The sequence below is a fragment of the Hyla sarda genome, chromosome 1, assembly GCF_029499605.1.
Source record: "Hyla sarda isolate aHylSar1 chromosome 1, aHylSar1.hap1, whole genome shotgun sequence".
Taxonomy (NCBI): domain Eukaryota; kingdom Metazoa; phylum Chordata; class Amphibia; order Anura; family Hylidae; genus Hyla; species Hyla sarda.
In genome coordinates this window covers 283,520,776-283,545,513 of record NC_079189.1, presented here as the reverse complement: position 1 = coordinate 283,545,513, position 24,738 = coordinate 283,520,776, and the positions used below count along the sequence as shown (strand labels likewise).

Genomic DNA, 24,738 nt, shown 5'->3' with positions numbered 1-24,738 from the left:
AATATACATCCCACGGGTTGTTCAAGGTTTAAGGTTTGGCCAAAACAAGAAAACTTGCCTCCCTTTTGTATGGTTTCTGGCAGCATACTCTTTCTCAAAGAAAGCATCAGGGGTGTGACAGTACCAACAAAGCTGCTTAGGTGGAAAGTAGTCTTTTTGAAAGATGCCTCTGACCCAGGACATATTTAAAGACAGAGGCTTTAAATAGAGTTCTCACTCCAGACTCTTTCACCTTTTTGTATTTACAAACAGTGATGGGGTTTTTTCCCATTTGTTTCTTGTTTTTGTTTCCATTACTTTGTCAAACACTGCCCAGCAATGTCAGTAAGAGGGAAAGAGAATTGACACTGATAGATGATGAGCGTCTTGTCTTGGCAGAAGACCTATCCCATGGTGATCATAATACCAATAAGGATGCATCAATGAATTTTCCAGCATCAGAGTGTGGAAAAAATGTAGGCACTAAATGGGGAAACCTAGAGACTCATGGGTTTCTCAGAGAGTATGAGACTGGTTTTCTGGACAGAATAAAACAGAAGCAATGGGAAGATCTTGCATTATTTGGCATGTGCGCGGAAGAGCTACAGGCTGCTAATAAGGGAGCTATAAATGAACTGGCAAGATTTATTACAGAACCTGAAGGGAAACAGCTTCTTGTCCTGCATCTTGAAAAAGGTGAGTTGACTTTGGGGAACATTTAGCTGATGGATAATACTTAATCAAATTTAAGAATAATCCCTAGAAATGTTTCACTTAAATTTATTCGTGGGTCTATGATTGTACCTTTGTCTTTACCAGCTCAGATGATTCAGCATTGCTTCCACCACACTTTGGCTTGCATCAAACATGCTTTTTGCATTTTTCATTACATTGTTAAGAATAATACATACTTTGTGTCTGACCTACAGTGGACAGGGAGATTGGGACCAACTTCCAATTTCAAGGAAGTATGAGGCAGCATATCCCCCTTCTTCAGTATCTGCACTTCCTTGTAGTGGTCTTTTATCCTGATACACACAACCTCACAATGGAATCTAAGGTCATGATATCAGGTGACGCCGTCCCACAAAGCCAGGTAAGTCAGTTAAAAGATCAGTTATTTGCAAGAAACATATGGTCTGCTTTAAAAATAAAAAATTATATATATATATATATATATATATATATATACACACACACACATACATATACATACACACATAGGCAATCTCAGTTTTATCATTTATTTACATGTACAATAACAACTATCATATAAACATAAGAAATATCTGATAAAGATATATCACTATTAAGAATAAAATTATACATTTGTTAGCTGGACATTATCCCTTTATTATTTAGGTCATATAGCAGGGGAAGTCTGATGTTCTGATTATTATTATTCTGTTGTTCCAGGTTGTTTGCTTGTCACAAGAAACTCGCTATGTTGTTGTCAGGCTGAGTGAACAGTTTATGGACATTGAACCAGAGGACCTACAACTCAACACATCCTTCCAAATAAAAAAGTATTCAGATGGTAAGACCTCTACACCAACGCCTCATAGTACACAATAGAGTCTCTAAAGACGATCTAATTTAAAATAAACCTGTCATGTAGGACAGCATAACTTAACAGCTGATATCAGCGTTCTGTCCTTAAGTTGGGATGCTAGGTTAGCAGAACATACACCCGATCACGCAATGCACTGCAAAAAAAAGTCGCGGCTGTTTCGGCCTTAGCCAGCGATTGATGGACTTCTTCCTATACATAGTGATAGGGAGAAATCTGTCTATCATTGACAGGTGGGCGGACACAATAGTGACCCTTCTCTGGTCATGTACTGCATTCTATTAGGTGTAGGCTCCTCTAACCTACAATACACCCAACATAAGGGAGAGAGCTAAAAAAAAAAAAAAAAGCAATTCTGTCCTAATGTATGCTGCCTGTCTGTCTCACAATAGATAGATCGTTTTTCTACAAACTGAGTGCCACAGGTTGGATATCACTATCAACACTGTGGATATTTACTATTCTTTAGTCTATGACTAATCTGAAGGAATATTGCTGACAAGACAAAGACCTTTCTAATTTTATTTTTTTATTATTAGGATCTGTTCTTTCACCTACACAAGCTGCATGGCACCTAATTGGCATGGATAAAAGGTGCTTTAGCAAGATCACACCTGTCATATTTATGGTATTAAGCCACAGTGCCCCTATAAGATTTGATCATACTCTCTCAGTCTCCAGGTAAGCATATTACTAATTTCAGTTAGAAAACGATGAGGTATGATTAGAAGTAATCTTCTAATGTGCATAATTCATGTAGTATCTAATTGCATAAGCATAATGTAAATGATATGCTTTATGGTACTAATATTCACAATATTCCTTTAGAATGCAATCAGTGTCCTCTGAGTGACTTATACTTATAGTGCTAATGTTATAGTACCCTTACCAACATAATTGTAAATCATCTACATTAGATTGTGATCATACCTGTTCTTCTTTAACTTTTAAACACAGTAGACCTGAAACTAAATAGTTAAAAAAAAAACACACTACAAGCATAAGGCTGGGTTCACATCACGTTTTTGCCATACAGTTTTCATTCAGTTTTTCTAAAGAAAACTGTATGGCAAAAAAAAACGTATGGAACAGTATGGGATGTTTCCCACTGACATCCATGTTAAAAAAAAACGTATGCTGTTGTAGTACGGTTTTTAACCGGAGACAAAATCGTGGTCAACCATGGTTTTGACTCCGGTTTAAAAACCGTACTGCAACCGCATAAGTTTTTTTTTTAACATGGAAGTCAATGGGAAACGCACATGTATACGGTTCCATACGGGAAACCGTATACGGTTTTTACTTTGCACATGTGTATTTGTATCCTAAAGTCCCCACCCAACATCCCTCCCATAAAAAATGGACAAAATTTTCAAAAACGTATGTGTTTTTTATAAAAACAGACGGAACTATATGCTTTTAAAAACAGTATACGATTTAAAAACGCATACGGTGTACTTTTTCCCATACTGTTCCATCCGTGTTTTTTTGCCATCCAGTTTTCTTTAGAAAAACTGATTGAAAACAGTATGGCAAAAACGTGATGTGAACCCAGGCTTACTTATACATTGTCTTATGCCAAGTGCAGTGCCTAAGAGTGTTGATGCATGGCTCAGGGATTCTAAAACACTGAAGAGAGTCACTGTCATGTACTGTTCTCTCAGGGCCTGAACTAGGCATATCTCAGTAGGTTACCATGTTTACCTCTATATGTTTGTATTTCATCGCCTTAGCGCTGCTTCATTACTAGGTGTATTTGCTACTGGTTTACTAAATTCTGTAAGTGACGGATTCTGAATGCACACAGTCAGATGTATGGGATTTGTACAACAAATTAGCAATGTGTGAAAATTCCCTATTGGTAGCTTCTACAAGATAGAGTTGACGTGCAAAAAACCTAAATGCATTTAGTATCCACCAGTAAACCGCAGGTAATGTGATGAGACATTACACACAGCATGGAGATGAAAGTGCTTGTGGCACATATCGTAAAAAGTCAGAAAGAAGTGCAAAAAAATGAATACAGTAGGAGAAAGTGGCACAACAATGAGTTTCTAATGCAAATTATTATTTCAAAAAGCAAGTACACATAGCAAATGAAAGGCCAGATGCCAGAGAAAAAACACTAGTAACAGTAACATTTCATGCTGTGAAGTGCTACTTCAGGCATGTTATCTAAAGATGAACTCCACAATGCTTTTCCCAATTATCCAGGAGCAATTTGGTAATGAACAATGCTTTTTTTCAGCACAACAGAGGAAAATATTACATGCCAAAAGTAATGACTAAGTATCTTGGTAACCAAAACAATGACATTTTGGGTTCATGGCCAGGAATCCCCGAATCCTGTGGTCAAAAAGTGGATGGATAAACAAAAAGGCAGAGATTGTGTGTGATAAACTTCAGTATTTGGCACAGAAGCTGATATCCAGTACGCCAGGCCAAATTACAGAAGTATTTAACCTGTTGGGGATGAAGGGCGTACAGGTATGCCCTTGCGTCCTGGTAGTTAAGGACCAAGAGTGTACCTGTATGCCCTTGGTATTTCCAATCACCGCCACTTGCTGGGCGGTAATCGGAACAGGATGGCTGCTGAAAACATTCAGCAGGCATTCCATGTAAATGCCCAGGGAGGTGATCAGACCCCCCCCCCCCCTCCATCGGCGTGATTCGCTTGTCAATTATGACCAGCGAATCACGGTACTTCTGTTACAATCTAGTCTCTGGTTAGCTGATGGCACAGAAGATGAGGGTGATTGGTGCTGTTTGAGACACCAATCACCCTCCACTGGCAGGAGGGAGGTGGCACTGATGCCAGCTCCTGTTCGCTCTGATTGGCCAGTCAGAACCAACCGACCAATCAGAGCTACTGCTGGGGAACCTTCCTCTCTGCCTGCCTGATCCTGAGTCTGGACGGAGAGAAGAGCAGGAGCAGAAGCGATCAGCAGTGGCGGCGACGGTTGCAGCGGGATCAGCGGCGGAGATCAATGGTGGCAGACGGGGATCGTATGGCCGGCAGCAGGATCAGGTGAGAGGGACACTATTTTTCTTCACCTGTTGCAAAACTCCAACTCCCAGCATGCATGATCTGTCAATGCATGCTGAGAATTGTAGTTTTGCAACAGCTGGAGGCACACTGGTTGGAAAACACTGAGTTAAGGTCTAAGTTAAACTACCAGCATGCCCCTCGGCTGTCTGCGCATGCTGGGAGTTGTTTTGCAACAGCTGAAGGCACACTTTTTGATCGAAAAGAAGTGCCTCTAGTGGTTTCATAACTACAACTCCTAGCATGCATGGACAGTCAAAAGGCATGCTGGGCGTTGTCTTTATGCAACAGCTGGAGGCACATAACTACAACTCTAAGCATGCCAGGAGTTGTAGTTATGCATCGCCTAAAGGCACGTCTTTTATATCAAAAAGTGTGCCTCCAGCTGTTGCATATCTACAACTCCCAGCATGCCCTGACAGCCGAATGGCATGCTAGGAGTTGTAGTTATACAACAGCTAGAGCACAAGGCTGGTTTACACTAAGTTTCCCGCTCTGAGTTTGAGTTGGAAAATCCTCCATTGCTCAAACTTGTAGCGGGAAACCCATTGTAAAGCTGACCATGTGTATTGCAGTAAAAACACTGCACTACACTACACTATACTTACACAAAATAAAAAGAGTAATACACTGCATATACACACACCCTTACACTGTTACACCCCCCCCCCCACATAAGAATTAAAACCACCTTGTTTCCTAAGCAGAGCTTCCAGCTGCAGCAAAATAGCAACTCCTAGCATGCATGGACTGCCATTGACCATCCAGCAGGCATGCTGGAAGTTGTAGTTTTTAAACAGCTGGAGACACCCTGTTAGGCAAATTACTAATCTGGGCCTCAAATGCGCATGGCGCTCCCTCACTATGGAGCCCTGTCTTATTTCAAGGCATCAGTTTAGGGCCACATATGGGGTATTTCCGTACTCGGGAGAAATTGTGTTACAAATTTGGGGGGGCTTTTTCTCCTTTTACCCCTTATGAAAAAGAAAAGTTGGGGGATACACCAGCATGATAGTATAAAAAAAATTACAATTTCTACACTTACATGCTGATGTAGCCCCATACTTTTAATTTTCAGAAGAGGTAAAAAGAGAAAAAGACCCCAACATTTTTAATTTTACACCACACAGATGTCTTACAAATTTTTGGAACAGTGGTCCGTGAAAATGAAAAATGTAATTTGTCAAACACCAGTGGAGTTTAAATGCTCACAGCACCCCTTGTTACATTCATTGAGGGGTGTAGTTTCCAAAATGAGGTCACATGTTGGGGGGTCCACTGTTCTGGCACAATGGGGGCTTTGTAAATGCACATAGCACCCGACTTCCATTCTAACCAAATTCTCTATCCAAAAGCCCAATGGCGCTACTTATCTTTTGAGCACTGTAGTGCGCCCGCAGGACACTTTACGTTCACATATGGGGTATTTCCATACTCTGTGGGGTGTTAAGGCTCACTGAAACCCTTTTTAGGTTCCTTGATGTGTGTAGTTTCCAAAATAGTATGCCATGTATTTTTTTTTTTAGCTGTTCTGACACCATGGGGTTTCCTAAAGGCGACATGCCCCCCAAAAAACATTTCAGCTAAATTTGCTCTCCAAGAGCCCTATGATGCTCCTTCCCTTCTGAGCCCTCTAGTGCACCCACAGAGCACTTTACATCCACATATGAGGCATTTCCTTACTAGAGAGAAATTGGGTTACAAATTTTAATGTTTTTTCTCCTTTTACCTCTTGTGAAAATGAAAGTGTTTAACAAACATGCCATGAAGTAGACATATATTGATTCACATATACAATATAATTTATTTGTCATGTCCATTTACCTTACAAGCAGAGAGTTTCAACGTTTTCAAAGAATTTTTCACCAAGAAATGATGCAAGTATCGAATTTACCACTATCTTAACCCCTTAAGGACCAGGCCATTTTTCACTGTAGGACCAGAGCGTTTTTTGCACATCTGACCACTTTCACTTTAAGCATTAATCACTCTGGGATGCTTTTACCTTTCATTCTGATTCCGAGACAGTTTTTTTGTGACATATTCTACGTAAAATTTTGTCGATACTGAAAAAATTGAAAATTGTGCATTTTTCTAACTTTGAAGCTCTCTGCTTGTAAGGAAAATAGACATTCCAAATACATTATATTTTGATTCACAAATACAATATGTCAACTTTATGTTTGCATCATAAAGTTGACATGTTTTTACTTTTGCAAGACATCAGAGGGCTTCAAAGTTCAGCAGCAATTTTCCAATTTTTCACAAAATTTTCAAAATCAGAATTTTTCATGGACCAGTTCAGGTTTGAAGTGGATTTGAAGGGCCTTCATATTAGAAATCCCCCATAAATGACCCCATTATAAAAACTGCACCCCTCAAAGTATTCAAAATGACATTCAGTAAGTGTGTTAACCCTTTACGTGTTTCACAGGAATAGCAGCAAAGTGAAGGAGAAAATTCAAAATCACTCGCATGTTCTTGTAGACCCAGTTTTTGATTTTTTACAAGGGGTAAACGGAGAAAAATCCTCTCAAAATTTGTAACCCAATTTCTCTCGAGTAAGGAAATACCTCATGTGTATGTCAAGTGTTCTGTGGGCGCAGTAGAGGGCTCAGAAGGGAAGGAGCGACAGTGGGATTTTGGAGAGTGAGTTTTTCTGAAATGGTTTTTGGGGGGCATGTCACATTTAGGAAGCCCCTATGGTGCCAGAACAGCAGAAAAAATCCCACATGGCATACCATTTTGGAAACTACACCCCTCAAGGCACCACACAGGTGTTTGACGACTTTTCTTTAAAGTCACATGTGTAAATGAAAAAAAAATTTTTTTCACTAAAGTGCAGATTTCCCCCCCAAATTTACCATTTTTATAAAGGGTAATGGGAGAAAATGCCCCCCCCCCCCAAATTTGTAACTTCATCTCTTCTGAGTTTGGAAATACCCCATGTTAGGACGTAAAATTCTCTGCGGGCGAACTACAATGCTCAGAAGAGAAGGAGTCACATTTGACTTTTGGAAAGCAAATTTTGAAGAAATGGTTATTGGGGGGCATGTCGCATTTAGGAAGCCCCTAAGGTGCCAGAACAGCAAAAATACCCACATGGCATACTATTTTGTAAACTACACCCCTAAAGGAATGTAACAAGGGGTACAGTGAGCCTTAACACCTCACAGGTATTTCACGACTTTTTGTTAAATGAAAAAAAAAAATTTTCACAAAAATGCTGGTTTTTCCCCAAATTTTACATTTTTACAAGGGGTAATAGGAGAAAATTACCCCCAAAATTTGTCACCCCATTTCTTCTGAGTATGGAAATACCCCATGTGTGGACGTCAAGTGCTCTGCGGGCGAACTACAATGCTCAGAAGAGGAGGAGCGCCATTGAACTTTTGAAGAGTGAATTTGTTTGGAATGGAAGTCAGGGGCCATGTGCATTTACAAAGCCCCTCGTGGTGCCAGAACAGTGGACCCCCCCACATGTGTCCCCATTTTGGAAACTACACCCCTCTCAGAATTTAATAATGGGTGCAGTGAGCATTTACACCCCACTGGCATTTGACAGATCTTTGGAACAGTGGGCTGAGCAAATGAAAAATTACATTTTTCATTTTCACGGACCACTGTTCCAAAAATCTGTCAGACACCTGTGGGGCGTAAATGCTCACTGTACCCCTTATTACATTACATGAGGGGTGTAGTTTCCAAAAAGGGGTCACATGTGGGGGGGTCCATTGTTCTGGCACTATGGGGGCTTTGTAAACACACGTGGCCTTCAATTCTGGACACATTTTCTCTTCAAAATCCCAATGGTGCTCCTTCTCTTCTGAGCATTGTGGTGCACCCGCAGAGCACTTTACATCCACATATGGGGTATGTTCTTACTCAGAAGAAATGGGGTTACAAATTTTTTTTTTCCTATTTTCCCTTGTGAAAATGAAAAATTTAGGGTAACACCAGCATTTTAGTGAACAAAAAATTATTTTTTTTTCATTTTCCCATCCAACTTTAACGAAAATTTGTCAAACACCTGTGGGGTGTTAAGGCTCACTATACCCCTTGTTACATTCCGTGAGGGGTGGTTTCCAAAATGGTGTCACATGTCGGTATTTATTTTTTTGCGTTCATGTCAGAACCGCTGTAAAATCAGCCACCCCTGTGCAAATCACCAATTTAGGCCTCAAATGTACATAGTGCGCTCTCACTCCTGAGCCTTGTTGTGCGCCTGCAGAGCATTTTACGCCCACATTTGGGGTATTTCCGTACTCAGGAGAAATTGCGTTACAAATTTTTTTCCTTTTACCTCTTGTGAAAATAAAAAGTAAAGGGCAACACCAGCATGTTAGTGCTTGGGCTCCGAAGTGAGAGAGCGCCATGCGCATTTGAGGACTGAATTAGGGGTGGACATAGGGGTATTCTACACCAGTGATTCCCAAACAGGGTGCCTCCAGCTGTTGCTAAACTCCCAGCATGCCTGGACAGTCAGTGGCTGTCCAGAAATGCTGGGAGTTGTTGTTTTGCAACAGCTAGCGGCTCTGTTTTGGAAACACTGCCATACAATATGTTTATCATTTTTATTTGGGGGTGGGTGGGTTGGAGACAGTGTAAGGGGGTGTATATGTAGTGTTTTGCCCTTTATTATGTGTTGGTGTAGTGTAGTGTAGTGTTTTTAGGGTACATTTGCACTAGCGGAGGTTTACAGTGAGTTCCCCGCTAGAAGTTTGCGCTGCGGCGAAAAATTTGCCGCAGCCCAAACTTGAAACAGGGAACTTACTGTAAACCTGCCTGTGTGAATGTACCCTGTACATTCACATGGGGGGGCAAACCTCCAGCTGTTTCAAAACTACAACTCCCAGCATGCACTGACAGACCGTGCATGCTGGGAGTTGTACTTTTGAAACAGCTGGAGGCACACTGGTTGGAAAACCTTCAGTTAGGTTCTATTATCTAACTCAATATTTTTCAAACAATGTGCCTCCAGCTGTTGCAAAACTACAACTCCCAGCATGTACTGATTGCCAGTAGTTATGCAACAGCTGGAGGTACACAACTACAACTCCCAGCATGCCGAGGCTGTTTGGGCATGCTGGGATTTGCAGTTTTGCAACATCTGGAGAGCTACAGTATAGAGACCACTGCAAACTGTGGCCCTCCAGATGCCCAGACAGTAAACAGTTGTGTGGGCATGCTAGGAGTTGTAGTTTTGCAATATATGGAGGGCTATAGTTGAGAGACTACTGTAAAGTGGTCTCAAACTGTAGCCCTCCAGCTGTTGCACAACTACAAATCCCAGCATGCCCAAACAGCTGTCTGGGCATGCTGGGAGTTGTAGTTTTGCAACATCTGGAGTGCTACAATATAGAGACCACTGTATAGTGGTCTCAAACTGTAGCCCTCCAGATGTTGCTAGGCAACTCACCGGCTTCTGTAGGATCCAGCTGCACGACATCGCCGCCTGCTGATCTCCAACACCGATCGTCGTCCGCAGGGTAAGTGGACGTTGGCGCCGGTCCTCCTCGGTTTCCCCGTTCTGCCTGGCCTATTGTGGGTGGGCAGAAAGAGGAAAATGAAAGTTAACCCCCCCCGCCCCCGATCTGCTATTGGTTGTCGCGTCTATACGACCAATAGCAGGGATAGGAGGGGTGGCACCCCTGCCACCTCACTCCTATGCCTTCAGGGGGATCGTGGGTGTCTTGGACAACCGCAATCCCTTAAATTCCGGGTCACTGGGTCACCATTGACCCGTAATGACCTGGAATCGCGCAAATCGCAAGTGTGAATTCACTTCGGCGATTTGCGCCGATCACCGACATGGGGGGGTCTGATGACCCCCCTGGGCATTTGCGCGGGGTGACTGCTGATCAATATCAGCAGTCACCCCGGTCCCCACGCGGCAGGGACTGAAATTCCCAGGGACGTACCCGTACGTCCTTGGTCCTTAACTACCAGGGTGCTTAGATGTACGCATACGTCCATGGTCCTTAAAGGAGTAGTCCAGTGGTGATTCAGTGGTGAGCAACTTATCCCCTATCCTAAGGATAGGGGATAAGTTGCAGATCGCGGGGGGTCCGACCGCTGGGGCCCCCTGCGATCTCCTGTACGGAGCCCCGAGAGCCCGCTGGAAGGGGGCGTGTCAACCTCCGCACGAGGCGGCGGCCGACACGCCCCCTCAATACAACTCTATGGCAGAGCCGAAGCGCTGCCTTCGGCAATCTCCGGCTCTGCCATAGAGATGTATTGAGGGGGCGTGTAGGCCGCCGCCTCGTGCGGGGGTCGACACCCGCTATCTCGGCGGAGAGCCGGGGCCCCGTACAGAGAGATCGCAGGGGGCCCCAGCGGTCGGACCCCCCGCGATCTCAAACTTATCCCCTATCCTTAGGATAGGGGATACGTTTTTCACCACTGGACTACCCCTTTAAGGGGTTAAAGTAAAATATGTCACGAAAAAACAATCTCTGAATCAAAAGTAAAAGAGGTCAGATTTGCTAAAAAATTGCCTGATTCTTAAGGTCAAAATGGGCTCCGTGCTTAACCCCTTAAGGACTCAGCCCATTTTGGCCTTAAGGACAGAGAATTTTATTTTTATGTTTTTGTTTTTTCCTCCTCGCCTTCAAAAAATCATAACTCTTTTATATTTTCATCCACAGACTAGTATGAGGGCTTGTTTTTTGCACAACCAGTTGTCCGTTGTAATGCCATCACTCACTTTACCATAAAATGTATGGCGCAACCCAAAAAATACTATTTGTGTGGGGAAAATAAAAAGAAAACCGCAATTTAGCTAATTTTGGAAGGTTTCGCTTTCACGCCATACAGTTTATGGTAAAAATGACATGTGTTCTTTATTCTTTGGGTCAATACAATTAAAATGATACCCATGATAACATACTTTTCTATTACTGCTGTGCTTAAAAATAAAAATCGCAAACTTTTTAACAAAATTAGTACATTTAAGATCCCTCTATTTTGAAGACCTATAACTTTTAAATTTTTTCGCATAAGCGGCGGTATGAGGGCTCATTTTTTGCGCCGTGATCTGTACTTTTTATTGATACCATATTTGCATATCAAAAACTTGATACATTTTTTTATCAATGTTTTTTGGAATAAAATGTTATAAAAAAGCCGTTCACAGTACGGTATCATTTAAATAATATTTTAACATTTCGGATATTTATGAACGCGGCGATACCAAATATGTTTATAATTTTTTTTTTTTTTTTTTACACTTTTTGGGGGGTGAAATGGGGAAAATGGGACAATTTACATTTTTATTGGAGGAGAGGATTATTCAAATTTTGTAAACTTAAAAAAAAAACTTTTTTAGCTTTTTTTTTTTACACTTTGATAGTCCCCATAGGGGACTATTTATAGCAATCATTTGATTGCTAATACAGTACTGTTCAGTGATATACATAGGGCATAGCACTGATCAGTGTTATCGGTCATCTTCTGCTCTGGTCTGCTCAATATAAGACCAGAGCAGAAGACCCGTGGAAGACAGTGCAGGCAGGCGAGGGGACCTCCTTCTGCCGTTCTGGATGACTGGATCTCCGCGACAGCCGCTGTGGGCAACCTGATCATCCATTTTAGTGACTGCAGCGCTGCAGATGCTGTGATCTGTATTGATCACGGCATCTGAGGGGTTAATGGCAGACATCCGCGTGATCGCAAATGACGGCCATTACCGGCTGGTCCCTGGCTGCTACAAGCAGCCGGGATCTTCCGCGCATGACCTGAGCATCACTTTGCTACTCGTGGTCATGTATAGGACGTAAATGTACGTCATGGTGCATTAAGTACCACCGCACCAGGACGTACATTTACATCCAGTGTCCTTGAGGGGTTAAAGAGGTACTCCATTGGCCAGCCTTCCTGCTGCATTCGGAACATTTAGTTCTGAACGCTGTGCTCGCGCTGCGGTGGTCGGCCATGCCCCCTAATGACGTCAGGCCAAGCCCCCTCAATGCAAGTCTATGGGAGAGGGCATGACGGCTTCTCCGCCCCTGCCCATAGACTTACATTGAGGGGGCGTGGCCTGACATCACGAGTGGGCATGGCCGACCACCACAGCGTGAGCACAGCGTTCAGAACTAAATACAGACACATCTGACTAAAAGATCTAAACACACTGAAGCAGAAAACTTTGTTAAACCAAAATTCATGTATTGCATCCTTTTAATCCCTTAACCCCTTAAGGACCCAGGACGTACTAGAACGTCCTGGCACCCTGGGCTTTAAGGACCCAGGACGTACTAGTACGTCCCGGTGTTTCTCCGGTCTCTGCCGTGCCCCGGGCAGAGATCGGAAGCGGATGACTGCTGAAATGCTTCAGCAGGCATCCAGGCCAAACGCCGAGGGGGGCCATGTAGGCCCCCATGTCGGCGATCGCCGCAAATCGCAAGGGAAATCGCCCTTGCGATCTCCGGCGATACCGGGCTGATCGGGTCTCTGGGACCCGACCGCCCAGTAATTTTGCATGATCCCGGTTGTCACAGACAGCCAGGACCATGCTAAAGAATAGGAGCGAGGTGGCAAGCCTGCCACCTCCTCCGATCCCCTGCGATTCTTCGGTTAGTTAACCGACCAATCGCAGGGGGGGGGGGGGGGGGGGCGGTTACTTCCTCCCGCCCTGCCCGGCCCCTTGAAGTCCGGAGAGGACGGGAGGAAGACCGGAGGACGCGGTGAGGGAGGGGGGAGTACTTACCTCGTCCCTGAAGACCCGGATCCAGACGATGAAGACGGCGGCGGTGGCGACAGGTGAGTAGATCTTCAGCCGCGGTCGGGCCCTTTACAGCAATGCACGTCGCCGTAAAGCGACCTGAATTGCTGTAATGGGACCCTGTAAACTACAACTCCCAGTTTTGCAACATCTGGAGGTCCACAGTTTGGAGACCACTGTGCCCTTCCAGATGTTGCAAAACTACACATCCTCAGCATGCCCTTACTGTCCAGGCATGCTGGGAGTTGTAGTTCTGTAGCATCTGGCCCTTCAGATGTTGCAGAACTACAACTCCCAGCATGCCTGGACAGTTTTGGCATACTGGGAGTTGTAGTTTTGCAACATCTGGAGGGCTACAGCTTGGACACCACTACACAGTGGTCCCAAACTGTTCTCCTTCAGGCTGTTGCGTAACCACTACTCCCAATATGCCCTTCGGCTGCCTGGGCATGCTGGGAGTTGTGGTTTTGCAACAACTGGAGGCACACTGGTTGGGAAACATTGTCTGTTTCCTAACTCAGTGTTTCCCAACCCGTGTGCCTCCAGCTGTTGCAAAACTATAACTACCAGCATGCACTGATAGATTGTGCATGCTGGGAGTTGTAGTTTTGCAACAGCTGGAGGTTTCCCCAACCCCCCCCCCCCCTGTGAATGTACAGGGTACATTCACATGGGCAGGGGGCTTGCAGTGAGTATCAGGCTGCAAGTTTGCGATGCAGCAAATTTTGCGCGGCAGCTCAAACTCGCAGCGGGAAACTCGCTGTAATCCCCCGCCCGTGTGACTGTACCCTAAAAACACTACACTACACTGCCACAAAATAAAAAGTAAAAAACACTACATATACACATACCCCTACACAGCCCCCCTCCCCAATAAAAATGAAAAACGTCTGGTACGCCACTCTTTCCAAAATGGAGCCTCCAGCTGTTGCAAAACAACAACTCCCAGTATTGCTGGACAGCCGTTGACTGTCCAAGCATGCTGGGAGTTTTGCAACAGCTGGAGGCACCCTGTTTGGGAATCGCTGGCGTAGAATACCCCTATGTCCACCCCTATGCAAATCCCTAATTCAGGCCTCAAATGCACATGGCGCTCTCACTTTGGAGCCCTGTCGTATTTCAAGGCAACAGTTTAGGGTCACATATGGGGTATCGCCGTACTCGGGAGAAATTGCCTAACAAATTTTGGGGGGCTTTTTCTCCTTTCACCCCCTTATGAAAAGGGGAAGTTGGGGTCTACACCAGCATGTTAGTGTAAAAAAAAAAAATTTTTACACTAACATGCTGGTGTAGCCCTATACTTTTCATTTTGACAAGCGGTAAAAGGGAAAAAAGCCCCCCAAAATTTGTAATGCAGTTTCTTCCGACTACGGAGATACCCCATATGTGGGCGTAAAGTGCTCTGGGGGCGCACAACAAGGCCCAGAAGGGAGAGTGCACCATGTACATTTGAGGTGATTTGCACAGGGGTGGCTGATTGTTACAGCGGTTTTGACAAACGCAAAAAAAACAAAACCCCACATGTGACCCCATTTTGGAAACTACACCCCTCACGGAATGTAATGAGGGGTGTGTAGTGAGAATTTACACCCCACATGTGTCTGACGGATCATTGGAATAATGGGCTGTGCAAATAAAAAAAAATTGTACAGCCCACTGTTCCAAAGATCTGACAGACACCAGTGGGGGGTAAATGCTCACTGTACCCCTTGTTACATTCCTCAAGGGGTCTAGTTTCCAAAATGGGATGCCATGTGGAGGTTATTTTGCTGTCCTGGCACCATAGGGGCTTCCTAAATGCGACATGCCCCCCGAGCAAAATTTGCTCTCAAAAAGCCAAATATGACTCCTTCTCTTCTGAGCACTGTAGTTCGCCCGTAGTGCACTTCAGGTCAACTTATGGGGTACTTCCATACCCAGAAGAGATGGGGTTACAAATTTTGGGGGTATTTTCTGCTATTAACCCTTGCATAAATGTGAAATTTGGGGGGGAAACACACATTTTAGTGAAATTTTTTTTTTTTACGTATGCAAAAGTCGTGAAACCCCTGTGGGGTATTAAGGCTCACTTAATTCCTTGTTACGTTCCTCAAGGGGTCTAGTTTGCAAAATGGTATGGCATGTTGGTATTTTTTGCTGTCCTAGCACCACAGGGGCTTCCTAAATGCGACATGCCGCCGAGCAAAATTTGCTCTCAAAAAGCCAAATATGACTCCTTCTCTTCTGAGCATTGTAGTTTGCCCGTAGTGCACTTCAGGTCAACTTATGGGGTACCTCCATACTCAGAAGAGATGAGTTTACAAATTTTGGGGGGTATTTTCTGCTATTAACCCTTGCAAAAATGTGAAATTTGGGGGGAAAACACACATTTTTGTGAAATATATATATATTTTTTTGCATATGCAAAAGTCGTGAAACACCTGTGGGGTATTAAGGCTCACCTAATTCCTTGTTACGTTCCTCAAGGGGTCTAGTTTTCAAAATGGTATGCCATGTGTTTTTTTTTTTTTGCTGTTCTGGCACCATAGGGGCTTCCTAAATGCAACATGCCCCCCAAAAACCATTTCTGAAAAACGTACTCTCCAAAATCCCCTTGTCGCTCCTTCGCTTCTGAGCCCTCTACTGCGCCTGCCGAACACTTTACATAGACATATGAGGTATGTGCTTACTCGAGAGAAATTGGGCTACAAATATAAGTATAAATTTTCTCCCTTTACCCCTTGTAAAAATTCAAAAATTGGGTCTACAAGAAAATGCGAGTGTAAAAAATTAAGATTGTGAATTTTCTCCTTCACTTTGCTGCTATTCCTGTGAAACACCTAAAGGGTTAAAACGCTGACTGAATGTCATTTTGAATACTTTGGGGGGTGCCGTTTTTATAATGGGGTCTTTTGTGGGGTATTTCTAATATGAAGACCCTTCAAATCCACTTCAATCCTGAACTGGTCCCTGAAAAATAGTGAGTTTGAAAATTTTGTGAAAAATTGGAAAATTGCTGCTGAACTTTGAAGCCCTCTGATGTCTTCCAAAAGTAAAAACACGTAAATTTTATGATGCAAACATAAAGTAGACATATTGTATATGTGAATAAAAATATTTTTTTTTGGAATATCCATTTTCCTTACAAGCAGAGAGCTTCAAAGTTAGAATAATGCTAAATTTTCAAATTTTTCATAAAATTTGGGGATTTTTCACCAAGAAAGGATGCAAGTTACCACAAAATTTTACCACTATGTTAAAGTAGAATATGTCACGAAAAAACAATCTCGGAATCAGAATGATAACTAAAAGCATTCCAGAGTTATTAATGTTTAAAGTGACAGTGGTCAGATGTTCAAAAAATGGCCGGGTCCTAAGGTGTAAAATGGCTGGGTCCTTAAGGGGTTAAGGACCAGGGCAATTTTCACTGTAGGACCAGAGCGTTTTTTGCACATCTGAACACTTTCACTTTAAGCATTAATAACTATGGGATGTTTTTACCTATCATTCTAATTCCGAGATTGTTTTTTTCGTGACATATTCTACTTTATGTTATTGGTAAAATTTTGTCGATACTTGCACCATTTCTTAGTGAAAAATTCCCAAATTTGATGAAAAAATTGAAAATGTAGCATTTTTCTAACTTTGAAGCTCTCTGCTTGTAAGGAAAATAGACATTCTAAATAAATAATATTTTGATTCACATATACAATATGTCTACTTTATGTTTGCATCATAAAGTTGACATGTTTCAACTTTTGGACGACATCAGAGGGCTTCAAAGTTCAGCAGCCATTTTCCAATTTTTCACCAAATTTTCAAAATCGGAATTTTTCATGGACCAGTTCAGGTTTGAAGTGGATTTGAAGGGCCTTCATATTAGAAATACCCCACAAATGACCCCATTATAAAAACTGCACCCCTCAAAGTATTCAAAATGACATTCAGTAAGTGTGTTAACCCTTTACGTGTTTCACAGGAATAGCAGCAAAGTGAAGGAGAAAATTCAAAATCACTCGCATGTTCTTGTAGACCCAGTTTTTGAATTGTTACAAGAGGTAAAAGGAAAAAAATACTCTCAAAATTTGTAACCCAATTTCTCTCGAGTAAGGAAATACCTCATATGTGTATGTCAAGTGTTCGGCGGGCGCTGTAGAGGGCTCAGAAGGGAGGGAGCGACAATGGGATTTTGGAGAGTGAGTTTTTCTGAAATGGTTTTTGGGGGGCATTTCACATTTAGGAAGCCCCTATGATGCCAGAACAGCAAAAAAAAAACAAAAAAAAAAAAACACATGGTATACTATTTTGGAAACTACACCCCTCAAGGAATGTAACTAGGGGTACAGGAAGCCTTAACACCTCACAGGTATTTCACAACTTTTTGTTAAAGTCAGATGTGTAAATGAAAAATAAAAACATTTTCACTAAAATGCTTTTTTTTCCCCAAACTTTACATTTTTACAAGGGGTAATAGGAGAAAATTACCCCCAAAATTTGTAACCCCATTTCTTCTGAAGAAAAAACTGATGTCCAGCGCTGCTCCCATATAAAAGTAAAATTCTTTATTCAAACATGACACCAACAGGTACAGAAGACACAGTAGTCACAGGTAGGTGATGCGTTTCAGCCCACCAAAGGGGCCTTAGTCATGGTATGAATAAAGAATTCTACTTTTATACGGGAGCAGCGCTGGACATCAGTTTTTTCTTCATTGTATACACTTGGGTACGGTCCGTACCAGTCCGTGCGCAGCAGGACGTGGGAGGTGAGCTGAACACTTCTCTACACAGCTTCCCATTTCTTCTGTATGGAAATACCCCATGTGTGGACATCCAGTGCTCTGCTGGCGCACTACAATGCTCAGAAGAGAAGGAGCGCCATTAAGCTTTTGAAAAGGGAATTTGTTTACAAAGCCCCCCGTGGTGCCAGAACAGTGGACATGTGACCACATGTGACCCCATTTTGGAAACTACACCCCTCACAGAATTTAATAAGGGGTTCAGTGAGCATTTAAACCCCACTGACGTTTGACAGATCTTTGGAACAGTGGGCTGTGCAAATGAAAAATTAAAATTTTCATTTTCACGGACCACTGTTCCAAAAATCTGTCAAACGTCAGTGGGGTTTAAATGCTCACTGTACCCCTTATTACATTACATGAGGGGTGTAGTTTCCAAAATGGGGTCACATGTGGGTATTTATTTTTTTGCGTTTATGTCAGAACCGCTGTAAAATCAGCCACCCTGTGCAAATCACCGATTTAGGCCTCAAATGCACATAGTTCTCTCTCACTCCTGAGCCTCGTTGTGCCCCCGCTGAGCATTTTACGCCCACATATGGGGCATTTCCGTACTCAGGAGAAATTGCATTACAAATTTTGGGGGTCTTTTTTTCCTTTTACCTCTTGTGAAAATAAAAAGTAAAGGACAACACCAGTATGTTAGTGTAAACATTTGTTTTTTTACACTAACAGGCTGGTGTAGACCCCAACTTTTCCTTTTCATAAGGGGTAAAAGGAGAAAAAGCCCCCCAAAATTTGTAGTGCAATTTCTCCCGAGTACGGAAATACCCCATATGTGGCCCTAAACTGTTTCCTTGAAATACGACAGGGCTCCGAAGTGAGAGAGCGCCATGCACATTTGAGGACTAAATTAGGGATTACATAGGAGTGGACATGGGGTATTCTACGCCAATGATTCCCAAACAGGGTGCCTCCAGCTGTTGCTAAACTCCCAGCATGCCTGGACAGTCAGTGGCTGTCCAGAAATGCTGGGAGTTGTTGTTTTGCAACAGCTGGAGGCTCCGTTTTAGAAACACTGCCGTACGATACGTTTTTCATTTTTATTGGGGGGAGGGGGGGCAGTGTAAGGGGGTGTATATGTAGTGTTATACCCTTTATTATGTGTTCATGTAGTGTAGTGTTTTTAGGGTACATTCACACTGGCGGCGGTTTACAGTGATTTTACCAATAGGAGTATGCGCTGTGGCGAAAAATTTTCCGCAGCTCATACTTGAAGCAGGACACTTACTGTAAACCTGCCTGTGTGAATGTACCCTGTACATTCACATGGGTTGGCAAACCTCCAGTGCATGCTGGGAGTTGTACTTTTGCAACAGCTGGAGGCACACTGGTTGGAAAACCTTCAATTAGGTTCTGTTACCTAACTCAGTATTTACCAACCAGTGTGCCTCCAGCTGTTGCAAAACTACTACTCCCAGCATGTACTGATCGCCGAAGGGAATGCTGGGAGATGTAGTTATGCAACAGCTGGAGGACCACAACTACAACTCCTAGCATGCCGAGACAGCTGTTTGCTGTTTGGGCATGCTGGGATTTGCAGTTTGCAACATCTGTAGGGCTACAATTTAGAGATCTCCAAACTGTGGACCTCCAGCTGTTGCAAAACTACAAATCCCAGCATGCCCAGACAGCAAACTGCTGTTTGGGCATGCTGGGAGTTGCAGTTTTGCAATATCTGGAGGGCCACAGTTAGAGATCACTGCCAGTGATCTCCAAACTGGGGCCCTCCAGCTGTTGCAAAACTACAAATCCCTGCATGCCCAAACAGCTGTCTGGGCATGCTGGGAGTTGTAGTTTTGCAACATCTGGAGGGTTACAGTTTAGAGACCACTGTATAGTGGTCTCAAACTGTACCCTCCAGATGTTGCTAGGCAACTTACCGGCTTCCGTCGGATCCAGCCGCATGACATCGCCGGACTCCGATCTCCGACACCGATGGTCGCCCGCAGCCTCGCCCGCGGGGTAAGTGGACGTCGGCGCCGGTCCTCTGACGGTTCCCCGTTCTGCCCCGCCTATTGTGGGTGGGCAGAACGGGGAAACCGAAAGTAAAGCCCCCCGCCCCCGATCTGCTATTGGTGGTTGCGTCTAGACCACCAATAGCAGGGATAGGAGGGGTGGCACCCCTCCCACCTCACTCCTATGCCTTCAGGGGGATCCTGGGTGTCTTGGACAACCGCGATCCCCCTTATATTCCGGGTCACTGGGTCACCATAGACCCGTCTGACCAGGAATAGCCACAAATCGCAAGTGTGAATAAAAAAAAAAATTTAATTTTAATCAACAAGTTAAACAACTTTATAAATTACTTCTATTTTAAAATCTTAATCCTTCCAGTACTTATCAGCTGCTATATTCCGGACATGGGCAGAAGTGTCAGCAGAGAGCACTGTGATCAGACAGAAAGGAAATTCAAAAAGAAAAGAACTTCCTGTGGCGCATATAGCAGCTGATAAGTACTAGAAGGATTAAGATTTTTAAATAGAAGTCATTTACAAATCTATTTAACTTTCTGGCACCAGTTGATTTAAATATCAACATTTTTTTCCAGTGGAGTACCCAATAATTAGACAAACACATAACTCATATACACCCATTTCTAAAGATAGCCCCTCTATTACATTGCTAAAGCTCCTTTCAAATACAAAGCATTATGGTTATACTGACAGCCACTTTGACGTTTGCGTGAAAATAAGCAAGGAACAGTTTTGCTTTATCTGATATGTATCTGGCCATTCTTACCTCATGCCGCACATTCATATCAGGTTTCTATGTTTATGCTTGCAGTGTTCACAATCAAATGATTCATTCCAAGGATACATTTTTGGAAACTCTGTCCCATTTCTCAACACTTCTGATGACCTCTCAAACTAAAACATCTTCCACTGTCCATGTGTCCCTTGATCCTAATGATGAAAGTGCTGGTGACCTTCGTCCCCAATTGTTGAATGTTACAGAGGCAGAGGCACTGGAGTGGTTGGTGGACTCTCAAGAACCCCTTGTGTTTCAGATTTTACCAGGAAGCAAACATCTCTTGGCTAATAGAATCCAAAAAAGGCTGAATGGGACACAACTTGAGAGAATCACAGAAAAGACACAAGAGGTGCTAGAGGACATGAAAGATATCTTTTCAACTAGAGAGCATATCCAAATCCTTCATAAACTCATTAATTCTTGCCATAGCCACATCAATGTTAGCTATATATCTACAGATCAGGAGCAGTCAGCACAGCTGGGAGATAAGCAACATAGGAAACTGCATTCACTGATGCTCCTTAAAACTTTACAAACAATACGCACTTATTGGCAAGATCGCAAAAAATTATCACGACAAAATCGTGGAGCGGGCCTCAAACATTATTGTCGTCTGCAAGAGCTGACCATCAACTTAAAACCACATAAGGACATACACCTACCAGAAGAAATAAACATCAACAACTGTGTAGGACCTTGCCGCTTCCCACAGACCACTCAAAGCAATTACGAGGCCCACGTTATTCTACTCATCCAGCTTCAGGAAAAAATACAATCTAGCCTTGATCGGCCACCTTGTTGTGTACCGATTCAGTACCAAGAGCAATATCTGATTGTGGCACAAAAGAATGGCTGCGAGCTCCACAAGTACCCCAACATGATTGCCAAAGAATGTGGTTGTAGATAGGTACATTATGTAAAAGCATTATATTAAGTTTTACGTAAAATATTAAGTGTTAATTTCTACAAATATGAGAAAAAAAGAATACATGTGCTACATATGCATTGGCAGCCAAAACACGCTATAATATTTCATCTCGGCCTCAGGAGGATATTGATTTTATATCACATAAAATGGAGAGCTCCTTGATTTCTTGCAGCTAGACTTATACACCTTTAATTTACATTGCAAAATATGAGACATACAAAACACTGGGAACATTTAGTTTGATGTACACTGTTAAGCTTCTTCATGTAGCTCAAAAGAGATATATGAAAGGAGGCCATTTCTTTTTATACCCCCTCTCCTCCTAAGCTGCACTTTTACCTTTCTTTGAATAATTTCACATACCTTCACACAGGGCTCTGTAGTGAATCTTCTACATATTTTCCTTTTGGCAGCTGAAAAAGGACAAAAGGTTTGAACTCCAGGAAAGAGTATGGGGACAGTATATGCATAAGAGCGTGCAAAATTGGGTAGTCTCCAATGTCACGCCCCCTCCCATAGACTTGCATTGAGGGGCGGAGTGTGACATCACACTGGGGCGGAGTCATGACATCACGATCTTCCGTCCCCGTGGTCGAGATGGACTCAGCATGAGGACCTCCAGCGGTAAAGGTGGGTGCCGCATGGTAGATCCTCGGGGTCCCCAGCAGCGGGACCCTGGCAATCTGACATCTTATCCCCTATCCTTTGGATAGGGGATAAGATGTCTAGGGGCGGAGTACCCCTTTAAACCAGTGTATTTTCATAATATACCTCCACCTAATAACACCTGTTTTCATCAGTATACAGACACTTTAAAAAAAGCATTTTCCCACTGCTTGCATTTCTTGTTCGAAAATTCTGCAGCCAAACATGACTTTAAAGAGGTATTCCGCTAGACATGTTATCCCCTATTCAAAGGATAGGGGATAACATGTCTGATTGTGGGGGTGCGGCGGCTGGGGACCCCCATGATCTCTGCAGCAGTACCCCAGTCATCCGGTGCACAGCACGATCATGGAAGCTCCAGGCTTCCGTGACTGTAATGCTGCAGCGTCGGCCCGGAGATCACAGGACCCCCCGCGATCAGACAGAGTAGCAACAGAGTACCCCTTTAACCTCTCTTATTTTTCCAAACACAGTAATACATGTATGTAGAGAAATTCACCTGGCACTGCTTTGGGATGAATATTCCTTTTGCTAAGCGGTCATCTGGTCAGTGCTGCGATCAGCAAACAGGTGGTGGTGCTCACGCTAAATAGTCACTGCATATAGACACAAAGAAGAAGCTTCAAAGAAAGATGCGGATCACTCACCACACATACGATGCGGTTTCCTTTATTCCATGTGTAGCAGTACAGATGGCTAAACACAGACAGATGTTATGGCAGGGCAGTAGGTGTTGGGAGCCCCGTCCAAAGTATAGCCATCTGTACTGCTACACATGGAATAAAGGAAACAGCATCGTATGTGTGGTGAGTGATCCGTGTCTTTCTTTGAAGCTTCTTCTTTGTGTCTATATACAGTAATACATGTTTTACTTTTTAATAATATTTTTAAGGTATTTGCAGCTATATAAGAGGACGTTCTGGGCATAAAACAGGAGGAGGCAACTGCACCACTTTTAAGCTGCACAAGTTTTGATAAATCTTCCCCTATTTCACAAGATATGCCCCTTCTTCTGCAAAGATATCATGGAAGGTTAGGTTTTCTATATACAAGTCAACTGATTATGATTATTATGTACCCTGTAAGTTTTCTGTTGTCCATACTGTAAAGGTGCAGTTGATTTATTGTTTTCTATTTCTATATGTGTGTGTTTATGTATATATATATATATATATATATATATATATATATATATACATATATATGCACACACACATACTATAAAACACTTCAATAATAAAACATCTGCCATGAAATGCAGAGTAACAGAGATCCATGGCAAAAACTTGTCTCTCAACTATGTTTTCCTGATGTCCCCTTTACGTGTTAAACTTCCTTAAACTGCTTGTAGATGAGTAGGATTTTTTTTTAAACCTGTATTTAATATTAAAAACCTGCTTTTAAAACTGTTTTTGCTTTTTTTCAATAAGCATTTAAAATGAAACATCTAAGGTCTCGAAAATGACATGCTACTGGGCCTCAAACTGCTTCATATGTGGGTAATACAAATTCCTATCTGCAGTGATATGATATGGCAGACAATTATACAATATCATGTAGTCTGGTGACAGGCTGATGAGAAATCTGTAGACAAAGGTTTTGACTTGGATTACTCCTACTACTACAATGTTCCCCATTCCAGTCCTCAAGGAAACCCAACAGATCCTTGTATTGAGGTTTTTCTTTAAAACAGCAAAAGTGACTGACATAGCTTACTTTTATGAATATTTACCAGAGAAATCCATAGGAAGTTATCAAGACATGCTCCAAAATTGCTATAAAAGTCTTAGCTATTTCTAGAGAATTACTTTAAAATAAATCTGGCGGATATTCAGTAATAACTGAGATTATTGGAGGTGTGGTATGCATAAATGACCCAGTAATTTATTTTTATTCTTACATTTGGAAGTACTTATTTTTTTGCCATCCCTTGGAGTAACACAGCAAGAAAATCACAGACTGAATGTGCAGATGAACTATGTAACTGTTTGCAAAATATTCCTCTGTAAACTAAATTCTTTGGAGTATTATGAGTAATTCCATGTGAGCAAACACATTCTTCCTTCCTTTTTTATCATACAAATAAGAGTTGAGGAATAACCAAGGATAAAAACTCAGATATAGCTGTTTACTGTTTATGTGGGTCCTGCTGTAAAAACTGGGAGTATTGCAGGACAGAAACAAAAATATTTGAATTAAATTAATCCTAACATTGTTATTATGAAAAAGCTGTTATCTTACATTAAATACCTTACTTATTAAAAGGCGCATATTTTATTTTGTAAAAATCCATTTC

The 24,738-nt window shown here is 42.6% G+C and overlaps 1 protein-coding gene across 1 annotated transcript; it reads left to right on the top strand.

Annotated features, from left to right (window-relative positions):
* On the top strand, window positions 1–23,636 carry AMH (anti-Mullerian hormone). The gene is made up of 5 exons (XM_056574184.1): window positions 1–675; window positions 909–1,075; window positions 1,396–1,516; window positions 2,089–2,230; window positions 20,882–23,636. Exons 1-5 carry the CDS (start codon window positions 255–257, stop codon window positions 21,753–21,755), a joined length of 1,725 nt encoding a protein of 574 aa, XP_056430159.1. The 5' UTR covers window positions 1–254; the 3' UTR covers window positions 21,756–23,636.
* The last annotated feature ends 1,102 nt before the right edge of the window (window positions 23,637–24,738 follow it).

What these genes read in the sequence shown, in the direction of transcription:
- AMH (XM_056574184.1), top strand. Translation starts at nt 255, where the DNA reads ATGGGGTTTTTTCCCATTTGTTTCTTGTTTTTGTTTCCATTACTTTGT. An exon ending in TGTCCTGCATCTTGAAAAAG is followed by an intron (nt 676 to 908) that starts GTGAGTTGACTT and finishes TCTGACCTACAG; the next exon opens with TGGACAGGGAGATTGGGACC. An exon ending in ACGCCGTCCCACAAAGCCAG is followed by an intron (nt 1,076 to 1,395) that starts GTAAGTCAGTTA and finishes CTGTTGTTCCAG; the next exon opens with GTTGTTTGCTTGTCACAAGA.